The sequence below is a fragment of the Raphanus sativus genome, chromosome 1, assembly GCF_000801105.2.
Source record: "Raphanus sativus cultivar WK10039 chromosome 1, ASM80110v3, whole genome shotgun sequence".
Classification (NCBI taxonomy): domain Eukaryota; kingdom Viridiplantae; phylum Streptophyta; class Magnoliopsida; order Brassicales; family Brassicaceae; genus Raphanus; species Raphanus sativus.
In genome coordinates, this window is record NC_079511.1 from 11,159,314 (window position 1) to 11,185,405 (window position 26,092).

The window sequence follows — 26,092 nt, forward strand, 5'->3', positions numbered from 1 at the left end:
CTGGAACATTGGAGGTCTACCAATGTTTGTGGCTCCTTGGTCACCAGACTTTTCGCCGGAGGAGCCTCCTCTCACTAGTGCTATAATACCGGTTGAGCTAAGAAATGTCCCTTACCTTCTCTTTAATCAGGAGAGCTTGAGTCGTCTTGCGACGGCTGTTGGTATACCCGACTCATTAGCTCCAGAGACAGAACGCAAGCAGAATTTTGAGGTAGCTAAGCTCTTTGTCCGAGTAGACCTTACAGTTCCTCTGCCTAGCAAAATTGTCTCGGGTTTCTCAAATGGTAGGGAAGTGGAGATAGATGTCTCTTACCCTTGGTTACCTATTAAATGTGATAGATGTAGCAAGTATGGCCACAGCGCCATCAAATGCTCGGTGGGGGGTGTCGAAGGTGTCCTCGCTGCAGGAAGGACTAGGAAGCCGCTTACCGAAACCGCTAGGCGTCGCTCGAAGTCTAGACAGGGTCGCTCTACTGAGAAAAAGGTGAATCAGGGGGTGTTGCGCTATGTACCGGTGAGTAAAAAGACTGAGGAAGCGCCTAAGGATCTTGTTCCAGAGATAGGCTCTACTGATCTTTCTTCACCTAGTCAAAAGGATCATCAGCTTGCGTTGGAGGAGTTAGAGGAAGGTGAAATTTACCAGCAAGTTATTGAGGTCTTCAATACTACACAGCAAGAGGAAGCTGAGGTAGGGGAGCTAAGTGTGGTGGCAGTGGTCAAACAGGACGGTCAGCAGATAATCTCCTCGGGTGTTACTCGAGATCCCCATCAGGATGAGTTTGGCTCTGGTGCTAATGGTTCCCAAGAGACTACAGAAGAGGATAATGTGGAGGTTCTCGGCTTAGACAAAGAGTCTACAGAGGCGAGGACTAGCAGTCATCAAGACTTAGAGTTATGTACGGGTTCCCCGGTGTCTCCTGGAGACTCTGTCAATACGGAGCAAGGAACAGAGAGCAACAGTTTTCCTCCTGGGGAACAGGAGGGTGAGAAACCTTTCCTTCTGGTTAACAACAGGAGGAGCGGCCGCAAGGCTGCGAACCGCCCATAATAAAAATTAGATATGTTTTTTGCGTGGAATGTGCGTGGACTCAATAGTGCAAGGCGCAACACGATGACTAAGGACTGGATTAATATCCATAAACCACTATTCGGAGCTTTTTTGGAGACTCATATTTTGGAAGAGAATAAGGAGAGAGTTTTAAGTGCTATTCCTAGGGGTTGGAAGTTTTTTGGGAATTATGAAGATGATAATTCCGGTCGTATAGTCCTCGTTTGGGATCCGAGGGTTACTTTAATTGTTTATAATGCTTCAGCTCAATCAATCACTTGTGGAATTTCTGTGCTTTCTGAAAACATTTCACTCACTGTTACTTTTGTATATGGTTTTAATCAGGTCGAGGAGCGGAGGTCTCTGTGGAATAACTTGGTTTCTATGCAGGCTTCTTCTCCGTTAGCGACTCATCCTTGGTCGGTTATTGGTGATTTTAATCAAATGTTGCGGCCTTCTCACCACTCTAACTACCTTACTTCTCGCGTTGATGACTCGGGTATGGAGGAGGCTAACACTAGTCTGCAGGAAGCAGAATTATTTGAGGCGCAAGCTAAGGGATTACAATTTACTTGGAGAAATATGCAGGATGATAGTCCTATCTCAACTAGGATCGATCATGCCTTCATCAATCAGGCTTGGCTTACATCATTTCCGGACTCCTATGCTGACTTCTTGGATCCATCTCAGTCCGATCATGCTCCTTGCTTACTACGGATGCCTTCAGCTAGACGACAGGTTGTCAAGCCTTTTAAGTTCTTTCATCACGTCATTGATCATCCGGAGTATGTAGAGACCATCAGCGAATCTTGGAACTGTGCGCTAGTAACGGGTACTGAACAGTTCAAGCTTGTTCGGTCACTGAAGATTCTCAAGGGGCCATTGCGTCGACTGAATAAACGCCACTTTAGTGGGATTTCTCAGCGTGTAAAGGCGCAGAGGGAGAGGGTTGATGCACTACAGAGATCCTTGCTCACTGATCCGACTGTCTCCATGGCCAGAGAAGAGCATTCTCAGAGAGACAACCTGAACGTTCTTCTTAAAGCTGAGGAAAAATATTACAGGCAGAGATCGAGAGTACGTTGGGCCGATGTGGGAGACCGTAATACGCCCTTCTATCACCGTACTGCGGATAGTCATGCAAACAGGAACCATATTCATGTACTTAAGGATGCTGAAGGGCATACGTTCTATTCAATGGAGGAGATTAAAGCTCATGCAGCTGATTATTTTCAGGGCATTTTAGGTTCTACAGATCTTCCATCCTCGCCAGTCTCTACAGCTGCGCTTTGTTCTTTACTACCGTTTAGATGCACCGAGCTCCAGCAAAATTACTTGAAGAGGGAAGTCACTGCTGCCGAGATAAAAGCGACTCTGTTCTCCATGCCATTGAACAAAAGCCCAGGCCCGGATGGTTATTCTGTTGAATTCTTTAGAGCTTCTTGGGATCATGTTGGTGAGGATATTACAAGAGCGGTAAGGGAATTTTTTCGAAATGGGAAGCTTCTTAAGGACATGAATACTACGGCCATTGCTCTTATACCTAAGAAGACGGAAGCTTGCAGTTTGTCAGATTATCGACCCATTAGCTGCTGTAACCTGGTATACAAGCTTATCTCCAAGATCATCGCGAACCGGCTCAAACCAATATTATCAGAATGTGTTAGCCCCAATCAAGCAGCATTTCTTAAGGGTCGTAGTCTTGGAGAGAATGTGCTCCTCGCCACTGAACTCATCAAAGACTACAACAAGTCCTCTTGTCTGAAGAGTGCCATGCTCAAAATCGATATCCGCAAGGCCTTCGACACGGTGTGCTGGGATTTTGTCATTAAGGTGCTGGAAGCTCAGCAGTTTCCTCCTATCTTTATAGCTTGGGTTACTGAGTGTATCTCATCTCCTAGATTTTCGGTGGCAATTAATGGAGAGTTGGCAGGATTCTTTGAGGGTAAGAAAGGCTTGCGTCAGGGTGATTCTATATCCCCTTATCTCTTTATTATGTTGATGGAGGTTTTATCTCGGTTACTAGACAGGGCAGAGACTGAAGGTTCATATCAGCTTCATCCGCTATGCTCTTCTCCCAAGCTTACTCATTTACTTTTTGCGGATGACCTTCTAGTCTTCTCAGATGGGTCTCAGTCTTCGACAGAGGGCATAAAAGCGGTCATGTCTCAGTTCAAGGGCTGGTCAACGCTAGACACAAACCAGTCCAAATCGGAAATTTTTTATGGTGGTTACTCTGATGCTCAAGTGGCGGAGCTTAGTAGTCTCTCTGGTTTTCGGAAAGGAACATTTCCTACGAGGTACCTCGGTCTTCCTCTAAGCCCGAAGAGAATCTCTGCAGCAACTCTACAACCTTTTCTAGAGCGTATCACGGCAAAACTCCACTCATGGACAGTGAAGTTGTTATCTTTTGCGGGAAAGGTGACGATGATATACTCGGTAATATATGGCATGGTTAACTTTTGGAGCTCGATTTTTGTTCTGCCTAAATGGTTCTATGCTAAGGTAGATTCCTTGTGCTCCGGCTTCTTGTGGAAGAACAGTACATCTTCAGCATCAGGTGCTAGAGTTTCGTGGGACAGTATATGTAAGCCAAAATCAGAGGGCGGTCTTGGGTTGAGGAAATTAGAGGAGTTTGAACTGGTTTTCAGACTTAAACGAGTTTGGCTCTTCTTCTATGGTTCGGGTTCTTTATGGGTTCCTTGGCTGAGGGATAATCGGTTTGGAGGCAGGAGTTTGTGGCTAATTGACGATTCGCCGCGCTACTCAAGGACTGTTAGAAGCATGCTTCGACTCAAGCAAGACCTTCAACTCTTTCTCCGGTGTAATGTTGGGGACGGGAATACAGCTTCGTTTTGGTTTGATTATTGGACAGACTTGGGTCCTCTAATTCTTATGTTTGGTTCCTCGGGGCCTCGTTCATTGAGAATTCCACTAAATGCGACGGTTTCGGGCGCTGTAACTAATGGCAACTGGAACTTACCGCCAGCACGCTTAGAGAGAGAAAGAGAAAGTTCCCAAGAGGCGGTCACTCTTCAAATTGTCCTTTCTACACTTCAGGTTCCCTCAGCGGCTAGTGGAGGCGATGTGTACTTGTGGAGGAATCACTCGGGGGGTTTCGGGCCATCCTTCTCTTCTCGTGTTACTTGGGAGAGGATTCGTAACCCTTCGCCACCAGTAAGCTGGAACTCAGTCGTATGGTTTAAGGAGGAGATACCTCGCTGCTCGTTTATTACATGGACGGCTTATCTTGGAAGGCTTCCCACGCGAGACCGTTTGATCTCTTGGGGTTTGTCGGTACCGTCAGGTTGTGTCCTTTGCTCTGCTGCGGATGAGTCCATAAGTCATCTTTTCTTTCAATGTTCTTTTGCAGCTGCTACTTGGTCTCGTTTTTGTGGCAGGTTCATGGCGTCTCCCCCGGCAACGTTGGCTGCGATTGCTGATCACTGTCTAAGTCTACAAGGTCCCCATGCTCCAAGGGCGAAAGCGGTGATGAAGCTGCTGAATCAAGTCATCGTTTACTCTCTATGGCGCGAGCGGAACGTGCGTATCTTCAGGGGCGTTACGTTGACTCAGGAGGCCTTCTTCCGTGGGGTTGACAGAGCAATGCGTGACAGGCTACTGTCTCTGTCTCACTCCCGGTCTTCAGCTCAAGTTGCTGCTCCCTCTCTTCTTGAACTGTACTTTTGGTTCCTTTCCCCTTTTAGTTAATTTTTTTCCTGCTTGCTCTTGCTTTTTCTCTTCGGTTCCGGGTTTCTTTTCCTTTCATTTTCGTGTGTTCTTCTCCTTGTTCTTTCTTGCCCTCCTTTGTTGTAATAAGTTGTGTTTCACAACATTGTAAACTCTAGAAAATGGTATAAATCTTAACATTTAGACCAAAAAAAAAAATGGTTAGACAAACAAAATAAATTTCTTTTTTTTGTTACAAAAAAAAAGACAAAATAAACTTCCTATAATTTTTTTCTTTCTTTCATAAAAAAGGGTTTTTTCGTCTGCAACATATATAGTACAGGATCGAATGATAATGGCATGCGTCCTATAATTAAAATGAAATGGAAACAGAAGTTATATTATATATAAGAAAAAAAAACTCATCATATTGCACGGCTAGCTAGACCAGCTAGTGTCTTATTCAGTATTGACAGAGACAACGAGTTATCAGACGTACGAGAGAAGAGCGTACACATCTTTAAAAAAAGACTATTCATAGACCAATGGTAATTTTGAAGTTACATAATATACAGCTCCCAAAATTAATGGAACTCATGCGTTTCTCCTCCTCTCTTTCTCCCAACCATATATACTACGGTACAATAAATCTTTTTCCTTTAAACATTCATGAATATTATAAGCAGAAAGAAGAAGAAAAAAAAATGCAGAAAAATAGAAAGTTAGACATTGCAAGAAAGAATTAGACTATTTCCAAGGTTGTTTACACACTCATACAACAAGTCTTAAAGAAAACAAACGTGGAAATAGTAACAAACATCATCTCCCCCTCTCTCATAACGTAGAATCATTTGAGAGTAAAATATTCAAGATTCAAGAATGCTCCCGCAGTGAAGAAATGATCGAACCTTCGTCTTCAGGAAAAAAAAAAAGAAATCTCTACTGAATAACACACGGATCTCTCGACACAAGTAGTGTATACTCCAAGAAACGTGTCAGGCTATAAAATATGTAACTAGCTAGGGTTTCTCTCTCTCTATATATATATGTATACAGCTGGGGATGTATATAAGGGTACTTTAGTTGTGAAGAGGATTTGGACCGGAGGGGACGAGTCTTTTATCGACTCCGTACATTGGGTCGATCTCCAGCGGAGGAGGAAGTGGCTGCGTCCTGCTGCTACGGTGGATTCTTTGAAGCTCAAGGCACATAGACCTCGCGTACGTACGAGAGAAAGTGTCACAAGAACCGCTGGGAGTCACGTAATACGGGTGGTGAACGCTCGGGACGAATCGTTGAGTTCGGTAAGAGAAGTTTCTTGATGTCTTCCGGTTTACTTCAGCGGTTGGAGAAGCGGAGAGAAGTAAGAAGACGAGGAGGAGGACAAAGATCGAGATCAGACGGTTCAGGTGGCTCGTCGACATTGCTTGATATGGGGAAGGAGAAAGAGAGAAAAGAGAGTAAGATGTTTTGGTGGAGAAGGAAAAAGTTTAAGAGAGAGAGATAAGTAAAGAGGGAGTTTAATGCAAACACAGAAGATGCACATGAATCGACGTTATGAGGAGGAGGTCGTTTTCATAGACATAATTAAAAATATCAACTGGTGACCTCATATTATACATTCCGATCTCTATTTATTCCACTTGCTGTTTGCTTTTTTTTTTAACATGATTTGAAAACGTATAAAATGACCGGTGTATGCATTTTACATGAATGTGTACAACCAAACATATACAAGAAAAACACAAACGCTGTATTTAACTTTTCCTTGGGTATCAAGTTATCTATCTATGGTCTTTATAGGCTTCCCATGGGCTAAAAAAAAAAAAGATTCCACCAAAACTATTTAGAAGAACCTAATAAGAACGGTCCATCACATGAAGCAGTATATGTATCTCCCAGCTACCTATTTTGAATTAGCATCAATCATCATGTTTTACAGAAACAGAGACAATGGCTTCAATACTTTGATTTGAGTCACAATCTGAATACTACTAAGGTCTGAGAGCAGAGAAAGGATTCCAAAATGTTGAATAAAAGAATAATCTCATTAAGAAACAAGAAGCATTATATCAACACTCAGAACCTTGAAGGTTTTTTTTATAGAAGAATTCTAGAGCCAAAAGTTGGATGAAGAGAACAAAACCTAGGGGATGAGATGTGGTTTCATGTTCTAGTTCATTCCTCATCATCACTATCCTCCTCAGCAGGAAGATTGAGATCGAATTGCATATCAGCTGCTGCCTTGTGTTTGATCCTCTCTTCTTGGTTGGCAATGGTAGTACTAGTATGTGATCGCTTGTGACCTCCTAAAGCTTGTCCTGACCTGTACACCTTGAAGCAAATCGGGCACACGTGACGACCTCTGCTAGTCTTGTTTGCACCACTTGCTCTCTTAACCGCCGGGGACTTGCGAAGCTCATCACCATAGCTGAAGCTGTTGAATCCAGTGTTCCTAAGAGACCCACCAACCGAGACTGACTTCTTTGGTCCATTCATGAAGTAATCATCATCAGAGGAGCCGTCATCACTATTATCATCATCAGCAACAGCAGCAACTTTATCTTTTGTCAGCAGCTCCCCTGAAGATAACTCAGAGATGTTCTCAGATGACTCAGGCACGGGAGAGTCCACAGCAAAGTTATAATCTTTTCTACCCAAATGTAAAAACATCAGATCCTTAGCTCCTTGAACAGTCTCTGACGAGCTCACAATACTAAAAGATTCATCAGAATTGGAGTGCTGCTTCTTAGATCTTTTGATCATCATGGTAGGAGGACCAGAGGAAGAAGAAGTAGCAGCATAGTTGTGACAATCCATGTGATTGGCGAGAGCTTTCAAAGAACAGAAACGTTTACTACATACTCTGCATTGCTGCTGCTGCTCCTGTTTTAGAGGCGGCGTTATCTCTCTCTCATCAACCAACCTCTTCTTGTTGTTGTTGTGCTTGCCAGTGAGATCAAGTGAACTCCGAGGCGAATGAATCCTGATGTGACCTCCGAGTGATTTCCCAGACGGGAACTTCTTGTTACAGAACTTGCACACAAACTCCTTCTTCTCCATTTTTGATTGTCAACTTCTCCGATCAAACACTAAACAAAAGAAGAAGAATCAAGAAAAGCAAAAAGGAAGAGATCAACTAGAAGAAACCCATTTTTGTGCTTGACGAGTTTACCTCAAAACCAAAGGAAGAGAGGGAAGAAGCAGAGGTAAGGTTGATGCTTTCTTAGAGATGTGACAGTTATTCTCTGAGCTAAGTACAAGATCCGACCTTGAAGCTATAAGATGAAAGCAAAAGGAGAGAATGCTAAAGAAACAAACTTTGTAAATTCCACAGTAATTCTATCCTTAAAAGTTTAGAGATTTGTTTTCTCTTTTTTTATTATTATTTGAATTTGGAACAAAATTAAAAAATAATAATAATAAAAGAGAAGTGTTGTTACTGACAAGATTATTCAAAATGTCAACACACTCTCTCTATCCTTTGTTCTATGTTCAATTCATGCATGGAAACAAAAATATCTGTTACAAATCCCATCATAACTCCCTTTACTCTAATTTTCAAAAAAACAATCCCAAATCTTGAAAATTGCACAATCCACCACAGATATGTTTGATTCGAGATTTGTTTCCCTTATTTGACATAAAATCTTAAATAGCACAACTGAACTGGTGGAAATTAGTAGAGAAACTGAATTCGGGTACAAGTGGGTATAAACAAACCATGAGGGCCTAACACAGACTTCTTGACGTCCAAACTAATCAACATTAAGCCCTCCTTGAGAGAATTGCCTCGTCGTCTATGCCCACATATTCTTTTATTATCAAGCAACAGACTGAATATAGTTGTCAATTTTCTTTGTGATGAAAATATCTTTTCAATTTATCACCAATGTAGATTTTGCAAACCAGACCCAAAACCATCAATATTATTAAAAGGGAAGGATTTTTAATAAATCTAGTTAAAAAGGTTGTCTGGATCTTTTCCTTTTATTATTTTTCTGATCTTTCTCTATATATTATAACAGCATGTGACCATTTCCTTTTATTATATTTCCGTTCTCTCCTATATTTTATTACAAAATTATAGTGATTATTGATTCCATGCGCGTATATCATAAATTATTTTTCCCGGCAGCATTTGACACTTTGACTTTCAAAACATTTCGCCTATCTAAACATCTAAGACAGCACAACTATATCAATTATTTAAAGAAAATTAGACTGTATGACCACCAAAAAGTTATAATTAGGTAACTAGCTAAAAAACTGACCAGAATATTCAATGTACTTTCTACAGTATATACTAAATTACCCTTGAATACAACCGGCTAACCTCTTTCCTTTTTCTTCTCTGCTTTATTATTTTACTTTATTCTTTTGTTTTAATTTCATCATCATTTTACCTCTTTGATTTTTTTCTAGCTGTGTAAATATTATAAATACATATTATTTTTTATATTTGGGTTTAGGTTTAATGACTGAGATTTAGAGTTTAGTATTTATGGGTTGGTGTAATGTTTAGTATTAGGGATTATATAATCATATACTTATTCGACCATATAGAATAGAGCAATCAATGTATCTATTTATATAATATAGTACAATATAACAAAATATTATAGTTCGTTATTTTTTTCCAATTGTGTAAATATTATAAATATATATTATTGTTTATTTTTGGGTTTATTATGATTTAGGGTTTAGTATTTATGGGTTGGAGTAATGTTTAGTATTACGGATTGTAAGTAGGTTATAATCCTATACTATTTCGATCATATAGAATAGAACTCTCAGTGCATATATGTGTCCAATAAACAGTTTTTCTATTCTATGTGGATCATATAGAATGTAATAGAATATTGTGTTATTTCCATGTTTTGATATCTGGATTGAGGTTTATATTTTCATCTTGGGTTTAGTGATCAGTCATCAGTGGTTTTGGGCTTAGTATAGATTATTAAGGTGACGTCATCTTTCACTAATTCATGCACATTGGTAATTACTTTTCCGGATTTTTATTTTATGTGTCCCATATAGCATGAAACATGAATTGCTATGGGTTTTACTCTCACACCACTCATTTCCTTTAACAGAGTACACATTTCTTTAGTACTTTATTATGCGGCTTCTTAGAATTTTTTCATATGCCAAATATGTTAATAAGTTTTGGTCATTTATTCCATCGATTAAGTCATACTCTCTCACATCTGGTGATGTCGTCTCCATTACATACCTTCACCTACTGTAACAATTTATGTATTCTATGTGAACCATGTAAAATATAATATAATATTATATTATTTCTAAGTTTTGATCAGTAGGTATGGATTGGTGATTTTGGGTTTAATGATCAGTGGGTATGGATTGTTTAGGTTCACTCTGGCAAAGCAGTGGGTAATTCAATATTAGTATATAAACACTACAAAATTTGTATAATCCCCTCTATCCTATTTTACCTTTACTTTTACCCTTTCCGTATTCTATTTTATTTTGAGTATATAGAATAGTAAGTATACACTACTCACCTCATAACATATGATTCTTGTAACGCCACAAAATCGACGACGTCATGTAAAATGTCACTTATAACTGGTAATCTATTATTAGAAAGGACAGAACCGGATAAATTGTGTGTTAAATATTTGACATTACATTAAATCAAATGTTGTATTCTTTATTATGTCTTCAAAATTGGCTATTACACCAATTAGCTCATTATTTAAACTCACATTCTCTTTCAATCATGTCGTCTATCTATTCATCTAATAAACAATATTTTGTAAGATATAAGTGTGCTTTACTTACAGCATAACCTGCCATTGTTTTAGATCTTCTAACCTTGCCATCGTATTACTTCTGTTTCAGGTAAATGAAGAAATCAACTGTAGACACCATAGCTTATAAGATACAAACTTGATGCTTGACATGTCTTCTTTTCCTGAAACCAAAAATTAAAATTATAACTCAGTACCTAAATCACTTATTTAAAACCTAAAGCAACATTATATACACAATCATAGCAGCATTGTTCATCATAAATATTGTTATACGATATATACAATTAACTTTATATACATACACCATTTTCACAATGTTGCTGATATCGACCCTTGTAACCATCTTTTTAAAAATAGAATTCTTAGCAAACACATCTCGCATAAAGAATATATTGAGAATATGCTAAGTTGATATCTCCTTACAATTTTATTTTTAATAAATGTGACTATTATCTTACCAAAAATCGCCATAAATCTAAATTATTTCCTCTAAAAGTTTATTTATTTCAGCAGGGCCGTCTCAAACTTTTCACGGACCCGGTTCAAAAAAAAAAACTTCTTTTAATAATCTGAAATTTTTTTGATTTTTTTTATAAAATAATATTATAATATAAAATAAATACATTAATTTAATTATTTATAATCTAAATAACACCAATTTTTTTGTTATTAATGCAAAATCATTGATCAAATCATTAAACTTGATTATTTAGTATTTTTCAATGCAAAATCATCGATCAAATCATCAGATTTACATTTTCTAATTTTTTCAGTTTTTTACGTTTATTATATCCACAATCAGAAATCATAATCTATAAATATAATAGAGTAACAAAATCCAGATAGTAAGCTATATACTCTTGATTAGACAAGTCAATCTTTTTCTTGTAAAAAGAAGTTGTATGCTAGCTTTATTTTCTTCGTGTTTGCTATTTTTAATTAAAAATGGTGAAAAAATATATTTTGTTCTACGTATTTATAATCACTAATTGATAATTGTTTCCTCAACATAATCAATTAGAATATTAACTTTTTATACTACCATTGAATATTATAACAAACATCAACAACTATTTATTACTTTCCAAAATATATAATTGATATAAATACTAAGTATTTCCTAATTTATTGTCTTTTAGTTGGTTATATAAACAAAATAAAAAATTGTAATTTACATTTATTGGTTATGAATACGAGAACTAAATTAAAATATAGCCATTCTGATTTTTTTATAAAAATATGATTTTAAATTTATAACTATTAATAAAACAAAAAAAAATTATGGACCCTCTAAAATTTTGGACCCTGTTCGACCGCTCCACTTGCACGTGCTAAAAGACGGCCCTGTATTTCAGCAACCTTAATACCAACTCGCGATCACATCTTATATAAGCTCATGTCTCACCAATCTCACGAACATCGCATGTCTCACCAATATCACGAAAATAAAACACGTGGCTCAGAGACAAAGAAACCAAAAAATGCAAAAGTGGTTCATATCCTGTTTTTTTAAGTCACCGCAATGCTCATCGCCAACTCATGATAAGGTATTACATTTTAACATGGTTGGACTATGGGACTATGTGTTCATGCATGTGGCTTTTACAAATTTTTAGGATTGTTTACTTTGACTATATATTCAGATCTCTTATTATGGTTTTCTTATATGTTTCAGGTCTTCAAAAAAGACTTTTCAACGACCACAGAAAATACCAAGCTCCAGTTTGATACCTAACTATCGATAAGTGTCATTCCTATTGTATCGATACTATCAAGTAGTTAGAACAACTTACTGTTAGCTACATATAACAAATTTAAATTTATTATCAAAAGTTAAAGGTTTACTACTTATCTTTAAGTTTAAGTTAAAGGTTTGATAGTTAATGTACTTATAAAGAAACTTAATAACATTTGTTAAAAAAAAATTTTATATACAAGTCAAATATATATTGATATATCAAAAATTCTAAAACGAAAAACGAAATTATATTCTTCTCATTGGGTTAATAACAGTTTTTTTATTTTAAAATATTTTTACCATGTTCGTTTTATTATATCTTACACCCACTATATATATGAGTAACTAGATCTCTCAGTTCGACCACAAATCTAACTCGGATATGAAAACTCAATGAAAATATTGTACCAAATTGAAATAATAATAACTAGGTGATATCCGCGCCATGCGCGGAGCGAATGGTCTAATAAAAAATATAACTTTTACTCTAAAGATATTAGAAAACTAAAAATCATAATAACAAATATTACATATTATATAATAAAGATTGGACGAAATTATGCATATTTATATAAAGTGAACTTTGATTTTTTAAAAACTTGTGTAATTGATTAGATGTAACATCGGAATATTTTTGTGGAAGTAAATCTATAAGAGTAAAAGAAATATTTATATATAATTAGTTATGAATTTAAGATAAAACAAAACACATGCAATTTGATTTTATAATATAAATTATGAATATAAAGTAAAACGAAACATATACAATAGAATAATAAAATATGAAAAGAACAAATTATAAAAAAATAAATAAAAAATGTCTTCAGAATTCTTTGTTTGCAATCCTATAAAGAAAATAAGAAAAATGTATCAGCTTACCAAACTCGCTAAACGAAATTGTATACTTCTTTCTGAAAGCATCAATAGCATTCATTGTCTTTGTGTGTTTTAAGTTTGTAGATTGTGATACAGTAGAAAAAAGTTTAGTATGATATATTGTAATAATTAACAGGATTTATGTCATCATAATTGTATCAATCAAATATATTACATGGCGAGAATAATGGCAAAAAATTCCTACAATTTCGTTTAAAATGTTTAATTGGTCTCATGAATTTCAATATATTAGTAATAACTTTCATATATTAACTTAAATCAGAATGCGTATTGATCAATATTACATTAGTTTCTAATTTTTTCAATAGCATTAATTACGATTAAACGTAAAATTAACAAAGAAAAATCAAGTAAATATAGAAACAAAACATTATTGGATTTGATATTAAAAGATGTCACTAAATCTCCTATTTATTGAAATTATAAGGTAGATTCTCTATTTATTTACTTAGATTCTAATTTTTTCAATAGAATAATTGTGATAAAACGTAAAATTAACAAAAGAAATCAAGTAAATATAGAAATAAAACATTATTGGATTTGATATTAAAAGATGACTCCAGATCTCCTATTTATTTAAATTATAAAGTTGATTCCCTAGTTTTTGGAATAGCATTATTTATGATTAAACATAAAATTAGCAAAAAAATAAAGTAAATATAGAAACAAAACATTATTAGATTTGGTATTAAAAACATCACCAAATCTCCTATTTATTTTAAATTATAAGGTTGATTTCCTGTTTATTTACTTAAATTATATAACTTAGTCACATATATATTATATAAATTATATGACACATAAGAAATGACAATTGTATTAATCACACATGAGAATGAGGTTAAATAATAAAAGTGCTCCTTACAATGTTTCAAATTTATATGCAGAGCGCAAATAGCTATTAAACCTGCTATTAAATTGAATATTCATATCAATCTTCGAATTTCTTTTAAAAATTGACTACATCAATAAGGTGAAAAAAACACAAATTACGGGTATTAAATATAAATGATGGAAATCATTTCAAATGCGGCACAATTTTTGCGATCTTATCATTTGGAAAAATGGGAAGAAAATATGACTTTCTTTAGATAGAACTCTATAATTACAGAGCAAAAGAAGATTAGGCATACTCCATTATTAGTCCATTATTAATCAATCAATTCACTTTAATACTAATTGGATTGATTTATTAAGATCAATCAGAAGACATTGATTTTGATATGTTTTTGCATTAATTTCAATTACAGCAGTCAAGACAAACTCTTGCCACTTTCCGTTTATGAACATAGACTTAAAAAATGTAACATCTGTTTTCAAAAAATATAATATGAGCATTATATTCTATAATCACGTCCGTTTAATTTTTACTACACCCCAAGAAACCAAAAAATGCAAAAAGTAACCTAGTATAATTTTAACTTTTAAATACAACCGAGTATAAATTTTAAATACAACCGAGTATAAATTTTTTATCTTTAACATGTTGTTAATCTCGGAGCAAAATATGAAGATTTACGAATTGTAAATGAAAACTAAAACATTCACCTTTATATCCTAATATTTAAAAAAATATAATTTTGAATATATAGATAATTTTGTAAAGTAAAATTCACATCATTTCTCCCACCATGTAAAGTATAATTTGAGCAACACAAATATATGAACTTTACATATTCATTGTATACGTGCAAAGTAAAATATTGAAATCTAAACTATGAATACTCATTACTTCAAGTAGTTTTTATGACATATATTTTTTTATTTAGATACAACTATATATGTATCTAGATTATATAACATGAAAAGTAAAACAGTGAGTTATACGTATAGTTTTCTTCAAAATCGAACTTTATATATGATTGTTAAATTGTTAATATGGAATGTGGATTGTATGTCACAGCCATCTTCCATATTTAAACTATCTCGTGATTGTCAAACCATTAACTTTTATTTCCATATTTGGCTATACGAAACTATCATATAGTAATTATATAAAGCATATAATATATGTAATGGCATAAAAAGTAAATACTCTAGACAACAAAGGTGTTTTTTGAAAAGGGTCTAAGGTGAAATATGGTGATGCCAAGTAAGTAATGGCAAATTGGTTATAAACACATGAACTAAAGGTTGTTTTTAAAATGGTCTCCTCAAATAATAGTGGGATTGAACAGCTTTAAATATTATATATATCTAATAATAGACATAAATTCAATTAATATTTGGCTGTACGGTCAATAAAAAAAATATCTGCCCTTCTTAAGGCGGATCAAAATCCAGTTTTAGACATAATTCATTTTATAAACCTCTACTAGGAAAAATTCACATTTCATGACAAAAACGTGATAAATGGTTCTGTTTCTCAAAGCAAAGCCTAAAAAAAAAAGGGAAAGACACACTTTGCCTTCACACTTCTTCCTGTACAACATTAATTTAAAAGTAACAGAGGGAGATAAAAATCCTAAGTGCAAATCAGAGAGATTCTGACATTCTAGGTAATAAACGATTTCCAGACAAGAGAGTCCCAAGAAAACTGAAACATGAGGCCCATTCACAAGGTTCCACACCATAAATCCATTTTCTAAAAACTCTCTCTCTCTAACATTTGGAGGACCCCATAACCCAAAAAAGCTCTCTTAGCACTCTGCAAGTTGTTGAGACTTGAGACTTGAGACTTGAGACTTGAGAGTGATGTTTCTTACTTGCTTCCCCATGATCCATGACCAAATATCTCCTCCATAATGCTCCTTGTTGGTTGAAGATCTTTGCCATTTGTTGGAACTTTCGTATCACTACATTCCTTCGACTTCCTCTGATGTTCACCAACACCTGTTTCGTCTTTCTTTGTACAGTTCGTCCATGCAGAGTTCAATGCATCATGTGCAAGCTCAAAGGTCGTATATGAGTCATCTTCCACTTTTAATCTCTCCTCATTTCACCCCGAATATCTATCCACATGTTCAGCACCACCTTCTCTGGTATCCACATCATCATTGTCACTAACGCTGACATCTTCTTCACCTTCTTCTTGATGGAACGGATGCACTTTCTCGTTAAATTTGTCAGTACCTTGATGAAGAGGAGATTCAATAGCAGAGTCTTCTTCCTCTTCTTCATCTTCCTCGACATATTGAGTCCCCAAAGAGCCTCCATAACCTCCATGCCATTCATCATCATCACTATCAATGTCCAATATCAATGACCTGTTCTGGGTGGCCCTTCGTCTGAGGACAAAGACGTTGAAGTAGAAGCTAACAATCTCGTGCTTGGTTCGAGAAAAGAATGCAGCTTCCAAGTGGTTCCAAAAGTTCCGACCTAACGTCACGGGGTTGGAATAAACAACCTCGTGGAAAAGTATTGCATCTTCGTCGCTCCATCTCTGTGCAACCACATCTCCCATTTCACAGAAACCCAGGTCTCTGAACTTCTCAAATCCAAGCACCTTGACCATCTCTTCTCTAGCTTCTTTGACGTGCTGGCGCACACACCTTATGGAACCCCTATCTTGGCAGACACAGAACTCTCTTCCTTTCCCTACGATGTCATCCGTATTTGCAGGCGTATCCAAAGCCGACATGGGTACGACACATGTACCGGATAGCTTCGACGTGTCTGAAGCTTCTAGGCTCCCATGGCTACCTTCCCATTCAGGGATTTTTGCTTGATGATCTGGTCCAATGGGCACTTGTTTTCTAGCAGGCTGATCCAAGAGGAACGAATACAGAGTCTCAACAGGAGAACATGGTCTTGGAGGTACAAGACCAAGCTCAGAATACTTTGCAAAATGAGGAGAGTGATCTGCTTCGCTTCCCTCGCAATCTTTCATGACCCGATCGAAACAACCATCCACGTCAAAACCATAGTAAGCAAAATTGGACTCTTCATCACAGGTTTCACCTCCTTGAGGGTTTGAAAGATCTCCCTCATTCACTATTGTTCACAAACCCATTAAAAAGAAATGATTCAAAATCACATATAACCAAAGTTTAAAAATTCACAAATATTTACCCGTGGAAAGAGGTTTCTGCGGAACTGCATGTCGTGGAATAAACTCTTCAAACTGCATCGACTTATCGCTAAAGCCAAGCTGTCTAGAATGTTTGAACGGGAGCTCATGAAACATCTCATCATCGAAAGGGCGTTTGAATCCCATCTTTCACAAATCTACATTTGCATATGCAAGAGAAAATTTAATGATAAAGAATCATCTCAATAGTTGCATGCAAGAATTGTTATGTAAGAAACCTAACTGTATAAACTTCCATGCTACTTAAAAACAGACATGCACCACAACATCGACGCAGTACATTAATAATAATGTTTGAAAAAAAGACAACAGTTCAGACAAGATCAAAAATGTACCTCTTTATGGGACAAGCTCAGATAATGTTACAGGCCAACTGCACAAAGGATGGAACCAAACCAGAACGTCACCACAAGATTCAAACAATATAAAATACGGATCTTAGGCATTTCAGGAGCTTAAGCTGGAAAACAAAATCGAAAATCCCCAAATAAGGAAAAGCCCTAACCCTAATCTCCAAATCAAGAGTGGAATAGTTAAGAATCGACAAAATATATACAAATCAAGAGAAACCCCTTTGTTAATTTATAGATCTGGAAAGTCCTTGGATAGATCGGAAAATAAGAACCCTAGATCTCAATCGAGTACGAAAAAACATGAAATTAACATGAAAAATAAAGGGGATATTCACGAAAAACCGATTAAATAGCAGAAGAAAACGATGGATCACGAAATTATACGGTTTGTGAATTGTGAGGAGATCGATAACCCTAACCCTAGATCTATGTTGACAAAGGGGAAATATAAAAAAATTGGTATCAATAGAAAGAAGAGAACGTGAATTAGATGGATCTACAGCTTAATTGAAACATTAATCAAGAAATCGAAGTAAAACGAAACAAAAAGGATTACGTTGAAAATTTTGGGGAAGACCACGAAAGAAGATAAGATCGAGGATTTGTGGATACGGTTCGCGCTATAAGTGGCCCAAAACACTAATTCGGGTTGACCCGCAAAAATATCCCTGAAAATCAGCTGGACCACAAATTTAAAAACCTTTTCTCTCTAGTCCTTATTGTTTTATAATATTCACACTTCACTCCCTTATTTTCTTCCAATGAACAATTAAACCCAATTTGAAATAACAGAGAAAAAAAAAACATAACATTTGTTACATTTTAGGAAGATTTTACTATATATAGATATATAAAATTTTGTATTCATATACTCTTCCAACTTAGGCAGATTCAGACGTTACAACAAGGTTTAGAAATCAGAAGTAAACTCAATACTATATTATATATAAGAAGTTGTTGTCTCCTTTTCATGCCACAGAAGGCATGTTCCTGAGCCACGAATCAAGCGGCTTACCAATGGAGTAAACAATAAACCCAATCTCACGCAGCTTCACCGCATCAACAACGTTCCTACCATCAAACACAAAAGCAGGCTTACGCATATTCTCAAAGATTCTCTCGAAGTCCAAGGACTTAAACTCATCCCACTCCGTTAACACACAAATGCCATGCGCGTCTTTAGTCGCCACGTAAGCATCCGAGACGACACTCACCTGCTCCAACATACCTTCAGCTTTGATCTGATGATGGTTCCAGTCAAACCTAGCCACGGAAAGATCCTTCCTGATCTGTTCTTCGAGCACTCGCGGGTCGTATATGCTAAGCTTCGCCATGTCGGCGACCAACCTGTTGCAGACATCGATGGCTGGCGTCTCTCTAGTGTCCCCCGTGTCTTTCTTGAACGCGAAACCGAGTATCGCTATCTTCTTGCCCGAGACCGTGTTGAACATCGAGGAAACCACCCGGTTCGCGAACCGGGTTTTCTGGTAGTCGTTGACCTTGATGACTTGTTTCCAGTAGCTAGCTGCTTCGGGCAAGCCGTTGCACTCGCAGATGTAGATGAGGTTGAGTATGTCCTTTTGAAAACACGATCCGCCAAAACCCACGCTCGCGTTCAAGAACTTGGGACCGATTCTACTATCCGTACCAACCGCATGTGCAACTTGTGACACGTCAGCTCCCGTGGCCTCGCACAGAGCCGACATGGCGTTGACGGACGATATCCTCTGAGCCAAGAAGGCGTTCGCCGCGAGCTTTGAGAGCTCGGCTGACCAGAGGTTAGTGCAGATGATGCGTTCCAACGGAACCCAATGAGCATAAACATCTCTCAAAGCTTTAACAGCCTTTTGTCCACCTGGACTACCCCTCCCACCGATTAACACACGGTCAGGGGTATACAGATCATTAATCGCAGTACCCTCGGCGAGAAACTCGGGGTTAGATAAAATCTGAAACTCTACCCCTCTGCTGTTATTATTATGCGTCAGTATCTTCTCAATAGCCTCCGCTGTTCTCACGGGAACGGTTGATTTCTCCACGACGATTTTGCTGGATCTTGACACGTCGGCGATCATCCGAGCGGCGCTCTCCCAGTAGGTGAGATCAGCGGCTTTGCCTGCTCCGAGGCCTTGCGTTTTGGTGGGAGTGTTGACCGAGACGAAGACGATGTCGCTCTCGGAGACGTGTCTCTCCACGTCTGTGCTGAAGAAGAGGTTTTTGTCTCTGCATTGTTTGACGACGTCGTCCAGGCCCGGCTCGTAGATGGGAAGCGTGTCGCTGTTCCAAGCGTTGATCCTTGGCTCGGAGATGTCGACGACGGTTACTTGGATCTCGGGGCACTTGAGAGCCATCACGGCCATTGTTGGACCGCCCACGTAGCCTGCGCCGATGCAGCATATCTTCACCATCTTTACCACCTATATGTGCACAGTAAAAAACTAGTCAGTTACACAAAAGAGTAAAGGTTTTAACAACAATGTGATGAATCTCAATAAATACATGTCGTTAAAAGGTCAGTGATTGACCGATCAAAATACGCAAGTAAACTTGTAACTTGGATACCTAAACTGAATTAGACAAGCTTATAAGCTCAGATCTATTGATTTCAAAGAAGATTCACAGCAGAACAAACTTAAATGTCGTTTGGACAAAACTAACACAGTGCAACACGAACAGTTTGGTTGGTCTGATCACAGAAAGAAGAGCTGTAAAAATGAATGATCTCTCGATTCAAATTACCACAAAGAACAGGCGAATGAGTAGATAAAAAGTTTAGAACTTTACCTTGCAGAAACTCTTTCTTCGAGACTTGAGAGTGAAAAAAGCGAGAGAGAGAGAGAGAGAGGGTTACGGTGGAGAAAATGAGAGAGAAAAGCAAAAAGAGATTGCTATGGCCTATGGTAATGGCAGAGGAGATATGTTATGATGAGTTATAAATACACTCACACACACACACACAGCCACTTGATTTGCACATTTCAAATTTTTAATTTATTTCTCCCAAACACTCCACACGCTTCTATCTCTTTTATTCAATTATTGTGTTTTACCCTAATTTGGTTATAGATTTTGACCATATCTCAAAGAATTGTACTACACTGATTATAACTTCTTGTATATAATCTTCAAAATATCAAAGAGAAGAGACTGGATTCTAATGCTTTTCTTTTCTATCTTTTTTAAAAGATAAGTCTTCTTATAGGAATTTACAATTGCCATATTTAAGCAATTTCGTTTTCAATTAAATTCATTGAGGTCTTCTCTCTGCAGATATTAAATGTACTAAAGGATAAATAATTTTTGTTTTTAACCATCGTATATGATGGAATGAATGAATGTCTACATGCAAGTGGTGCATTCAATTTTATTGGATCTGCTTTTTAAAAACAAGTTTTGAATACATGTGAATTAGATTGAGACCATTGACTCTATTGTAGTACATCATTGTATATATTCTCTATTTTTTCCAAATGGTTTTCATCATTCTAATAATAGTATACTATACCATGACCCGTCCGACCGGACGGTTATTTATTTTCTTTTGTAATTTTTAGGTTTATTCTAAATGATGTATTTTGTAATAGTTATTTGTGATACAATGAGTTGTTTTTGAGTTTGTAAAAACAATCAAATGTGTGTAAAATATTTTGTATTGTGTAAAGAAAGGTTAAACTGAATAATGATAGATTATATACGAAATATAAAAATCAATTTAGATAATTTTAAATATGAAAAATTACTTTGAGTTAAGATATATGAAATAGATAAATTAAAATATATTTTGTAACATCAATTTATTTATCTATCTTCTATGGAAATATAACATATTAAAATGTTGTTTTAAGATTTATAAAGAATTAATAAAAGTGATATGTATAAAAAACAATACAAATTAGAATGGGGTTTATTAAACTGGCCCATATTTATAAAGATACCTATATAGTTAACTAATATTTTTCAGAGAGAAAAATAGTTAAAACAGACGCATTTAATAAACTGGTTAAGACAATCATTTTTTTAGGAATGTTATTAATAGGATCAATGGCATGTAAGTGTAATTAACATTGAAAATTCAGAGGCATTTCATAAGTGTACTTCTCTTTTAATAATAGAGATGAAAGGACACAATTAAGAATAGTTCGAAACTGTCTCAGTGATAACTAACATCCATTGATTTTCTTGTGCTTAATATTTTTCTTATAAATCAAAACTGAATTCTAATCATTGATAACTAACATCCAGTGTATACATATCAAGAAGTGGAGTTTAAGAAAGAAGTGAACCAGCGAACAGAGTCCTTGGGGTATCTCTTGAGCTTGTCTCTATAATCAACGAAGTAGAGACCGAATCTTGAACTGTAACCAGCTGCCCATTCCCAATTGTCCAACAGTGACCACACAAAGTACCCTTTCACATTGCATCCATCCTCTTTAATCGCAGTTTGTAAGCTCGTAAGATAATCATGATGGTACTTGATTCTCTTCGCATCCTTGAGAGCTGCTTCTCTTGAGATCAGAATGTTGTTTGAATCATCCATTCCTACACAAAACACAAACAATCATCACCACAATCACAAACCTCTTTATTGTGGATATAGTGTGTGTGTGTTTACCATTTTCAGTGATAAAGACTGGTGGGTTTCCATATCGTTTCTTGACGTAGTTCATTAAGCTTCTCATCCCTCTAGGCACTATGTACAACCATATCGAACTAGCCTGTCCACAACATCAACAACAAAATATACACCAGCTTAGAAATTTATTCGATATTTATGAGTTAACTAATAATAATAATAATTATATTTTCTTACTCTATCTCCAATTGCACTCAGACCCTTAAAAGCTGAAATTAAAAACAAAGATTATCAATAGAGTGGTAGATACTCATAACTACGGTTTTAACTTTTGAGTGAGAGTGAAGTGTGGTTTTACTTACGCAGAGTGACGGTTCCAGAATCCGAAACGGCATCGTGTAAGAGAGTGCCGATGAGATTGGTGTCATTGTTCCTTGCATAGTACGTTGTGTAATGATTAATCCCTACAAAGTCTAGTGAACCCTTCAGCAGGGCAGACTGAGATCCCGTGAACACTGGCAATCTGCTTCCAACTCTGCTCCTCATCGAACTCGGATAATCCCCAAACATCAACGGATCCAAAAACCTAACATCATATTAAGAAGACTAATCACTTTCCAATTAAGAAACATTGGTTGCGTTATGGACTAGTTTATAACTCGTTGAAGCATAATTACCAGCCAAGTTGAAAGTCTTGAGCTCTTTGTGCAGCTTCAATGTCCTCTGTCTTGTTTGACTCCGGTTCATACCACATTACATCAAACGCTATCCCTAATGAACCTCCCTGCTTTGCCTGTCATAAGCATACATGATACATCAGAACTGTATATCTTAACTTTCGTATAATATAATGTTCTCAGTGTAATATTGGCTTACCTTATACTTTTTCTTGTAGATATCTGATACGGTGGCGTGAGTGAGAAGAACATTGTGACCGACGATGTAAGGCTCGGTAGATGAGTTTCCAGAGCGACAAGTGAGCTTAAAAAGAATAGTGCAACGGCCTGGAGCTTGTAGACCAACATCATAGCCTTGTATGGCAAATGTGTGTGGCTCGTTGAATGTGATCCAATGTTTCACTCTATCTCCAAATCTCTGGAAACAAACCTCTGCATAGGCTGCAAAATCATTTCTGCCAAAACGTATAACCATAAGTTCATTTCTGTGATGTAGTAGTTTTATTGAATATTTTATGTGGGGGGATTTGTGTATGGGATAATTTACATGATTTGTGGGTTTAACCAACCGAGGTATCGATCATGGAGTGCCTGTGGAAGGTCCCAATGGTACAACGTCACATATGGCTCGATCCCTATAATTGTTTTGTTATAGTACATGAGAAACTCAACCAACAACAATTTTACAAAAACCATATTCAATGATTGATATTCTCTAGATGATTAGGTTAGACCCTTAACAAACATGCAACAAAAAATGAATAAATAAATACCTTTAGCAAGTAAAGCATTTATGAGTTTGTTGTAGTGATCGATTCCGGCTTCGTTTATTTGTCCCACGCCATCTGTAAACAACACATAATATAATCATATCATTAGTAAACCATCAAGAGTTTGTAACTCAATATAAAATTGAACAAAAAGATAAACATGAAAAGGTAAAAATGTACTTGGGAATATGCGTGTCCACGAGATGGAAAATCTATAAGCGTCCATGCCCATGTTCTTCATGAGTTGTACATCTTCCTGCACTCGCCATTTTATAATTTTCATGAAAACTATTTACTTGGTTTATCTTGGAAATGTATACTTTATTGAAATATTATTTGTTAATTTATACTATAAAACGAAGATTACCTCGTAACGATGGTACTGATCAACAGCAACATCGGCGTTACTAAAATCAGTGATTTTACCAAAAGTGTGGGAAAATGTGTCCCATATCGTTGGACCTCTTCCTTCTTCCTTTACTGCTCCCTCGTGCTGCACCAATTTTTGATATTACAAGGCTCGGTCCATTATTATGCTCATTTTCATTTTAGGTATTGTTTTAAACACTGAATCCAAAATTCTAGCTAGAAAAATGTACTACTGTTAGTAATTGAAACATTAATTGTATTAGTTTGGTTAGGTAAGATCGGTAAGACACAAGAAAGACTTTGGTTTTGCTAGACTTTGGTTTTGCTAGAATTGAGAAAAAAGAGATAAATTGTGAAAATGTGTAAAAGAATGGGTCGTTGTTTGAAAAGACCTAAAGTTTTGGAAAAAACAGAACCCACATGAAAAGGAGGACGCATTGAATGCCCCGTGATTCATGAATATATGTGGTCTTGTTTACGCGTCACACACTTAGTCGTATGCTGATCTATGGACCATAATTTCAAGAACAAACACAACTATTTATTCGTATACTAGTATGTTATAAAATTCGATTATGATGAAACTGAATAAAAAATACGATGAATTTACAGAGGTAGGTAGTTAACTCTTTGTTTTCATCTAGTATTGCTACCAACTAAAAACTATATATAAATATATTGATATGTGGAATTGTGTTTTATAAGTTTCCCCGGTATTTTTTTTTTCTGAAGAATAGAAACATATAACATGGGGGACGTATATGTTCTGATGATTGCTGGTCCGTGAACCATTTTTGTTTTCAGATCGTTAAAATTTATAAGAAAAAGGATAAATAGCTCATAAGCAAAAAAACAAATGAATGAACAAATAAACAAATAGAAAAATAAAGAGAGTGGATAGGAGAGAGGGACCTGAAAAGCAGAAGAAGCAGTTCCGAAGACAAAGCCCTTAGGGAAACTGCCTCTGGAGATATCCTGAGCACATATGAATTTCGTATCCATCATCACCACGACCATCACCATCACCATGATTAATCTCCTTGAACCCATCTCTCCTTTTAATATCTTCTTCTCCAGTTACATATGTTTATGTGTTAACTTCTTTTTTATGAGGAAGAAAGAAATAAAGAGACGAAACAAGGAGAAAGAAAGAAAAAAGAGGAATGAGAGTGAGGAAAAAGCTATGAAGTGGATGCTATATATAGGATGTAAAGGTGTGAGATATGAAATCTTCGGATCAAATGGCGATTAATATAACTTTTTTTAGAGTGCCGATTAATATGACAATATGAAATTTATAAAACTAAGAAAAAGTTAATATATTTAAGAGACCTATTTAAAAAGTAAACAAATATATAAAGTAGACAAAAAGATTATGTCCGGATGTGCGGACAAACAACCTAGTCATGTATACAAAAAGTAAATTATACAGATAAAATTAAATTTGACGTGAACTATAAATCATATATTTATATTAATGTCAGAGTTTTAGTTAAATTCATCAACCACTATAAGATAAACAAAAATTGTAACTTAGAAATATATATTTATATAGAGTTTTATGTAAATGTAAAATTCGGATATAAAGTAAACATATATATATATATATGATGTATTCAAAATTAATTATGTAATCAAATATACATCTCTTCTGTTTCTGATTTTTGCTTTCTGTTATGCTATTTTGTTAAGGTATCTACTGGTTATCTAGACAACAAGGACCGGTTGTTCACTAGTATGAAACAATCTATGGCAAAACATTAATTTCTGAACTTTAGTAGTAAATCACCAAATATTAAAGTTGATTTGTATATAAATATATTGGTAACAATAGTTAATTTTATGTATATTTTTGAGCCATGGAACGTATTTAATCTTTGATTCATAGATTTTCAAACAAGAAAAATTTTTTTTTTTGATAACTCAGGTAAATCTGGTTCTGGACACCAACTAACCACTGCCGGCTACTAGCATCAGTCAATTGGTCAGTGGATCCTCGACATCTGATTAATCCTGGGTGAGGCGGAGCCATGTGAAAACCCTTCTACCCACACGTGAGTGATGTAGTTTTGAGGGTGGGTCGAACTTGAGCGCGTTACACACATTCCCGGTGCAATACCAACCATTCGACCACGTCCGTGTGGGCATTTTTGTTCGTTGTTTGGTACAAAGATATCTTCTTACAAAG

General features: G+C 36.1%; 6 protein-coding genes across 6 annotated transcripts; 1 reads left to right on the plus strand and 5 right to left on the minus strand.

The window, feature by feature from the left end:
- Window positions 1-3,832: 3,832 nt before the first annotated feature.
- LOC108832214 (uncharacterized) lies at window positions 3,833-4,759 on the plus strand. Its single transcript, XM_018605706.1, has one exon. The coding sequence runs from the start codon at window positions 3,833-3,835 to the stop codon at window positions 4,757-4,759; it is 927 nt and encodes a 308-aa protein (XP_018461208.1).
- A 578-nt stretch (window positions 4,760-5,337) lies between these two features.
- LOC108857913 (CLAVATA3/ESR (CLE)-related protein 9) lies at window positions 5,338-6,354 on the minus strand. The gene has a single exon (XM_018631925.2). It carries the CDS (start codon window positions 6,139-6,141, stop codon window positions 5,797-5,799), a length of 345 nt encoding a protein of 114 aa, XP_018487427.2. The 5' UTR covers window positions 6,142-6,354; the 3' UTR covers window positions 5,338-5,796.
- A 330-nt stretch (window positions 6,355-6,684) lies between these two features.
- Window positions 6,685-8,456, minus strand: LOC108832218 (zinc finger protein ZAT1-like). Its single transcript, XM_018605709.2, has 2 exons — window positions 7,893-8,456; window positions 6,685-7,809 (listed from the first exon to the last, which is right to left on the minus strand). The coding sequence occupies exon 2, from the start codon at window positions 7,778-7,780 to the stop codon at window positions 6,896-6,898; it is 885 nt and encodes a 294-aa protein (XP_018461211.1). The 5' UTR covers window positions 7,781-7,809; window positions 7,893-8,456; the 3' UTR covers window positions 6,685-6,895.
- Window positions 8,457-15,510: 7,054 nt separating this feature from the next.
- LOC108855034 (uncharacterized) lies at window positions 15,511-18,143 on the minus strand. Its single transcript, XM_018628723.2, has 3 exons — window positions 17,498-18,143; window positions 17,144-17,299; window positions 15,511-17,065 (listed from the first exon to the last, which is right to left on the minus strand). The coding sequence occupies exons 2-3, from the start codon at window positions 17,286-17,288 to the stop codon at window positions 16,071-16,073; spliced, it is 1,140 nt and encodes a 379-aa protein (XP_018484225.1). The 5' UTR covers window positions 17,289-17,299; window positions 17,498-18,143; the 3' UTR covers window positions 15,511-16,070.
- Window positions 18,144-18,279: 136 nt separating this feature from the next.
- On the minus strand, window positions 18,280-20,457 carry LOC108855014 (UDP-glucose 6-dehydrogenase 1). Its single transcript, XM_018628704.2, has 2 exons — window positions 20,300-20,457; window positions 18,280-19,932 (listed from the first exon to the last, which is right to left on the minus strand). The coding sequence occupies exon 2, from the start codon at window positions 19,921-19,923 to the stop codon at window positions 18,484-18,486; it is 1,440 nt and encodes a 479-aa protein (XP_018484206.1). The 5' UTR covers window positions 19,924-19,932; window positions 20,300-20,457; the 3' UTR covers window positions 18,280-18,483.
- A 1,212-nt stretch (window positions 20,458-21,669) lies between these two features.
- Window positions 21,670-25,105, minus strand: LOC108855005 (beta-glucosidase 40). Its single transcript, XM_057010767.1, has 11 exons — window positions 24,817-25,105; window positions 23,903-24,028; window positions 23,716-23,791; window positions 23,539-23,610; window positions 23,313-23,400; window positions 22,965-23,220; window positions 22,766-22,881; window positions 22,451-22,674; window positions 22,326-22,357; window positions 22,128-22,230; window positions 21,670-22,054 (listed from the first exon to the last, which is right to left on the minus strand). The coding sequence occupies exons 1-11, from the start codon at window positions 24,952-24,954 to the stop codon at window positions 21,768-21,770; spliced, it is 1,518 nt and encodes a 505-aa protein (XP_056866747.1). The 5' UTR covers window positions 24,955-25,105; the 3' UTR covers window positions 21,670-21,767.
- Window positions 25,106-26,092: the final 987 nt, after the last annotated feature.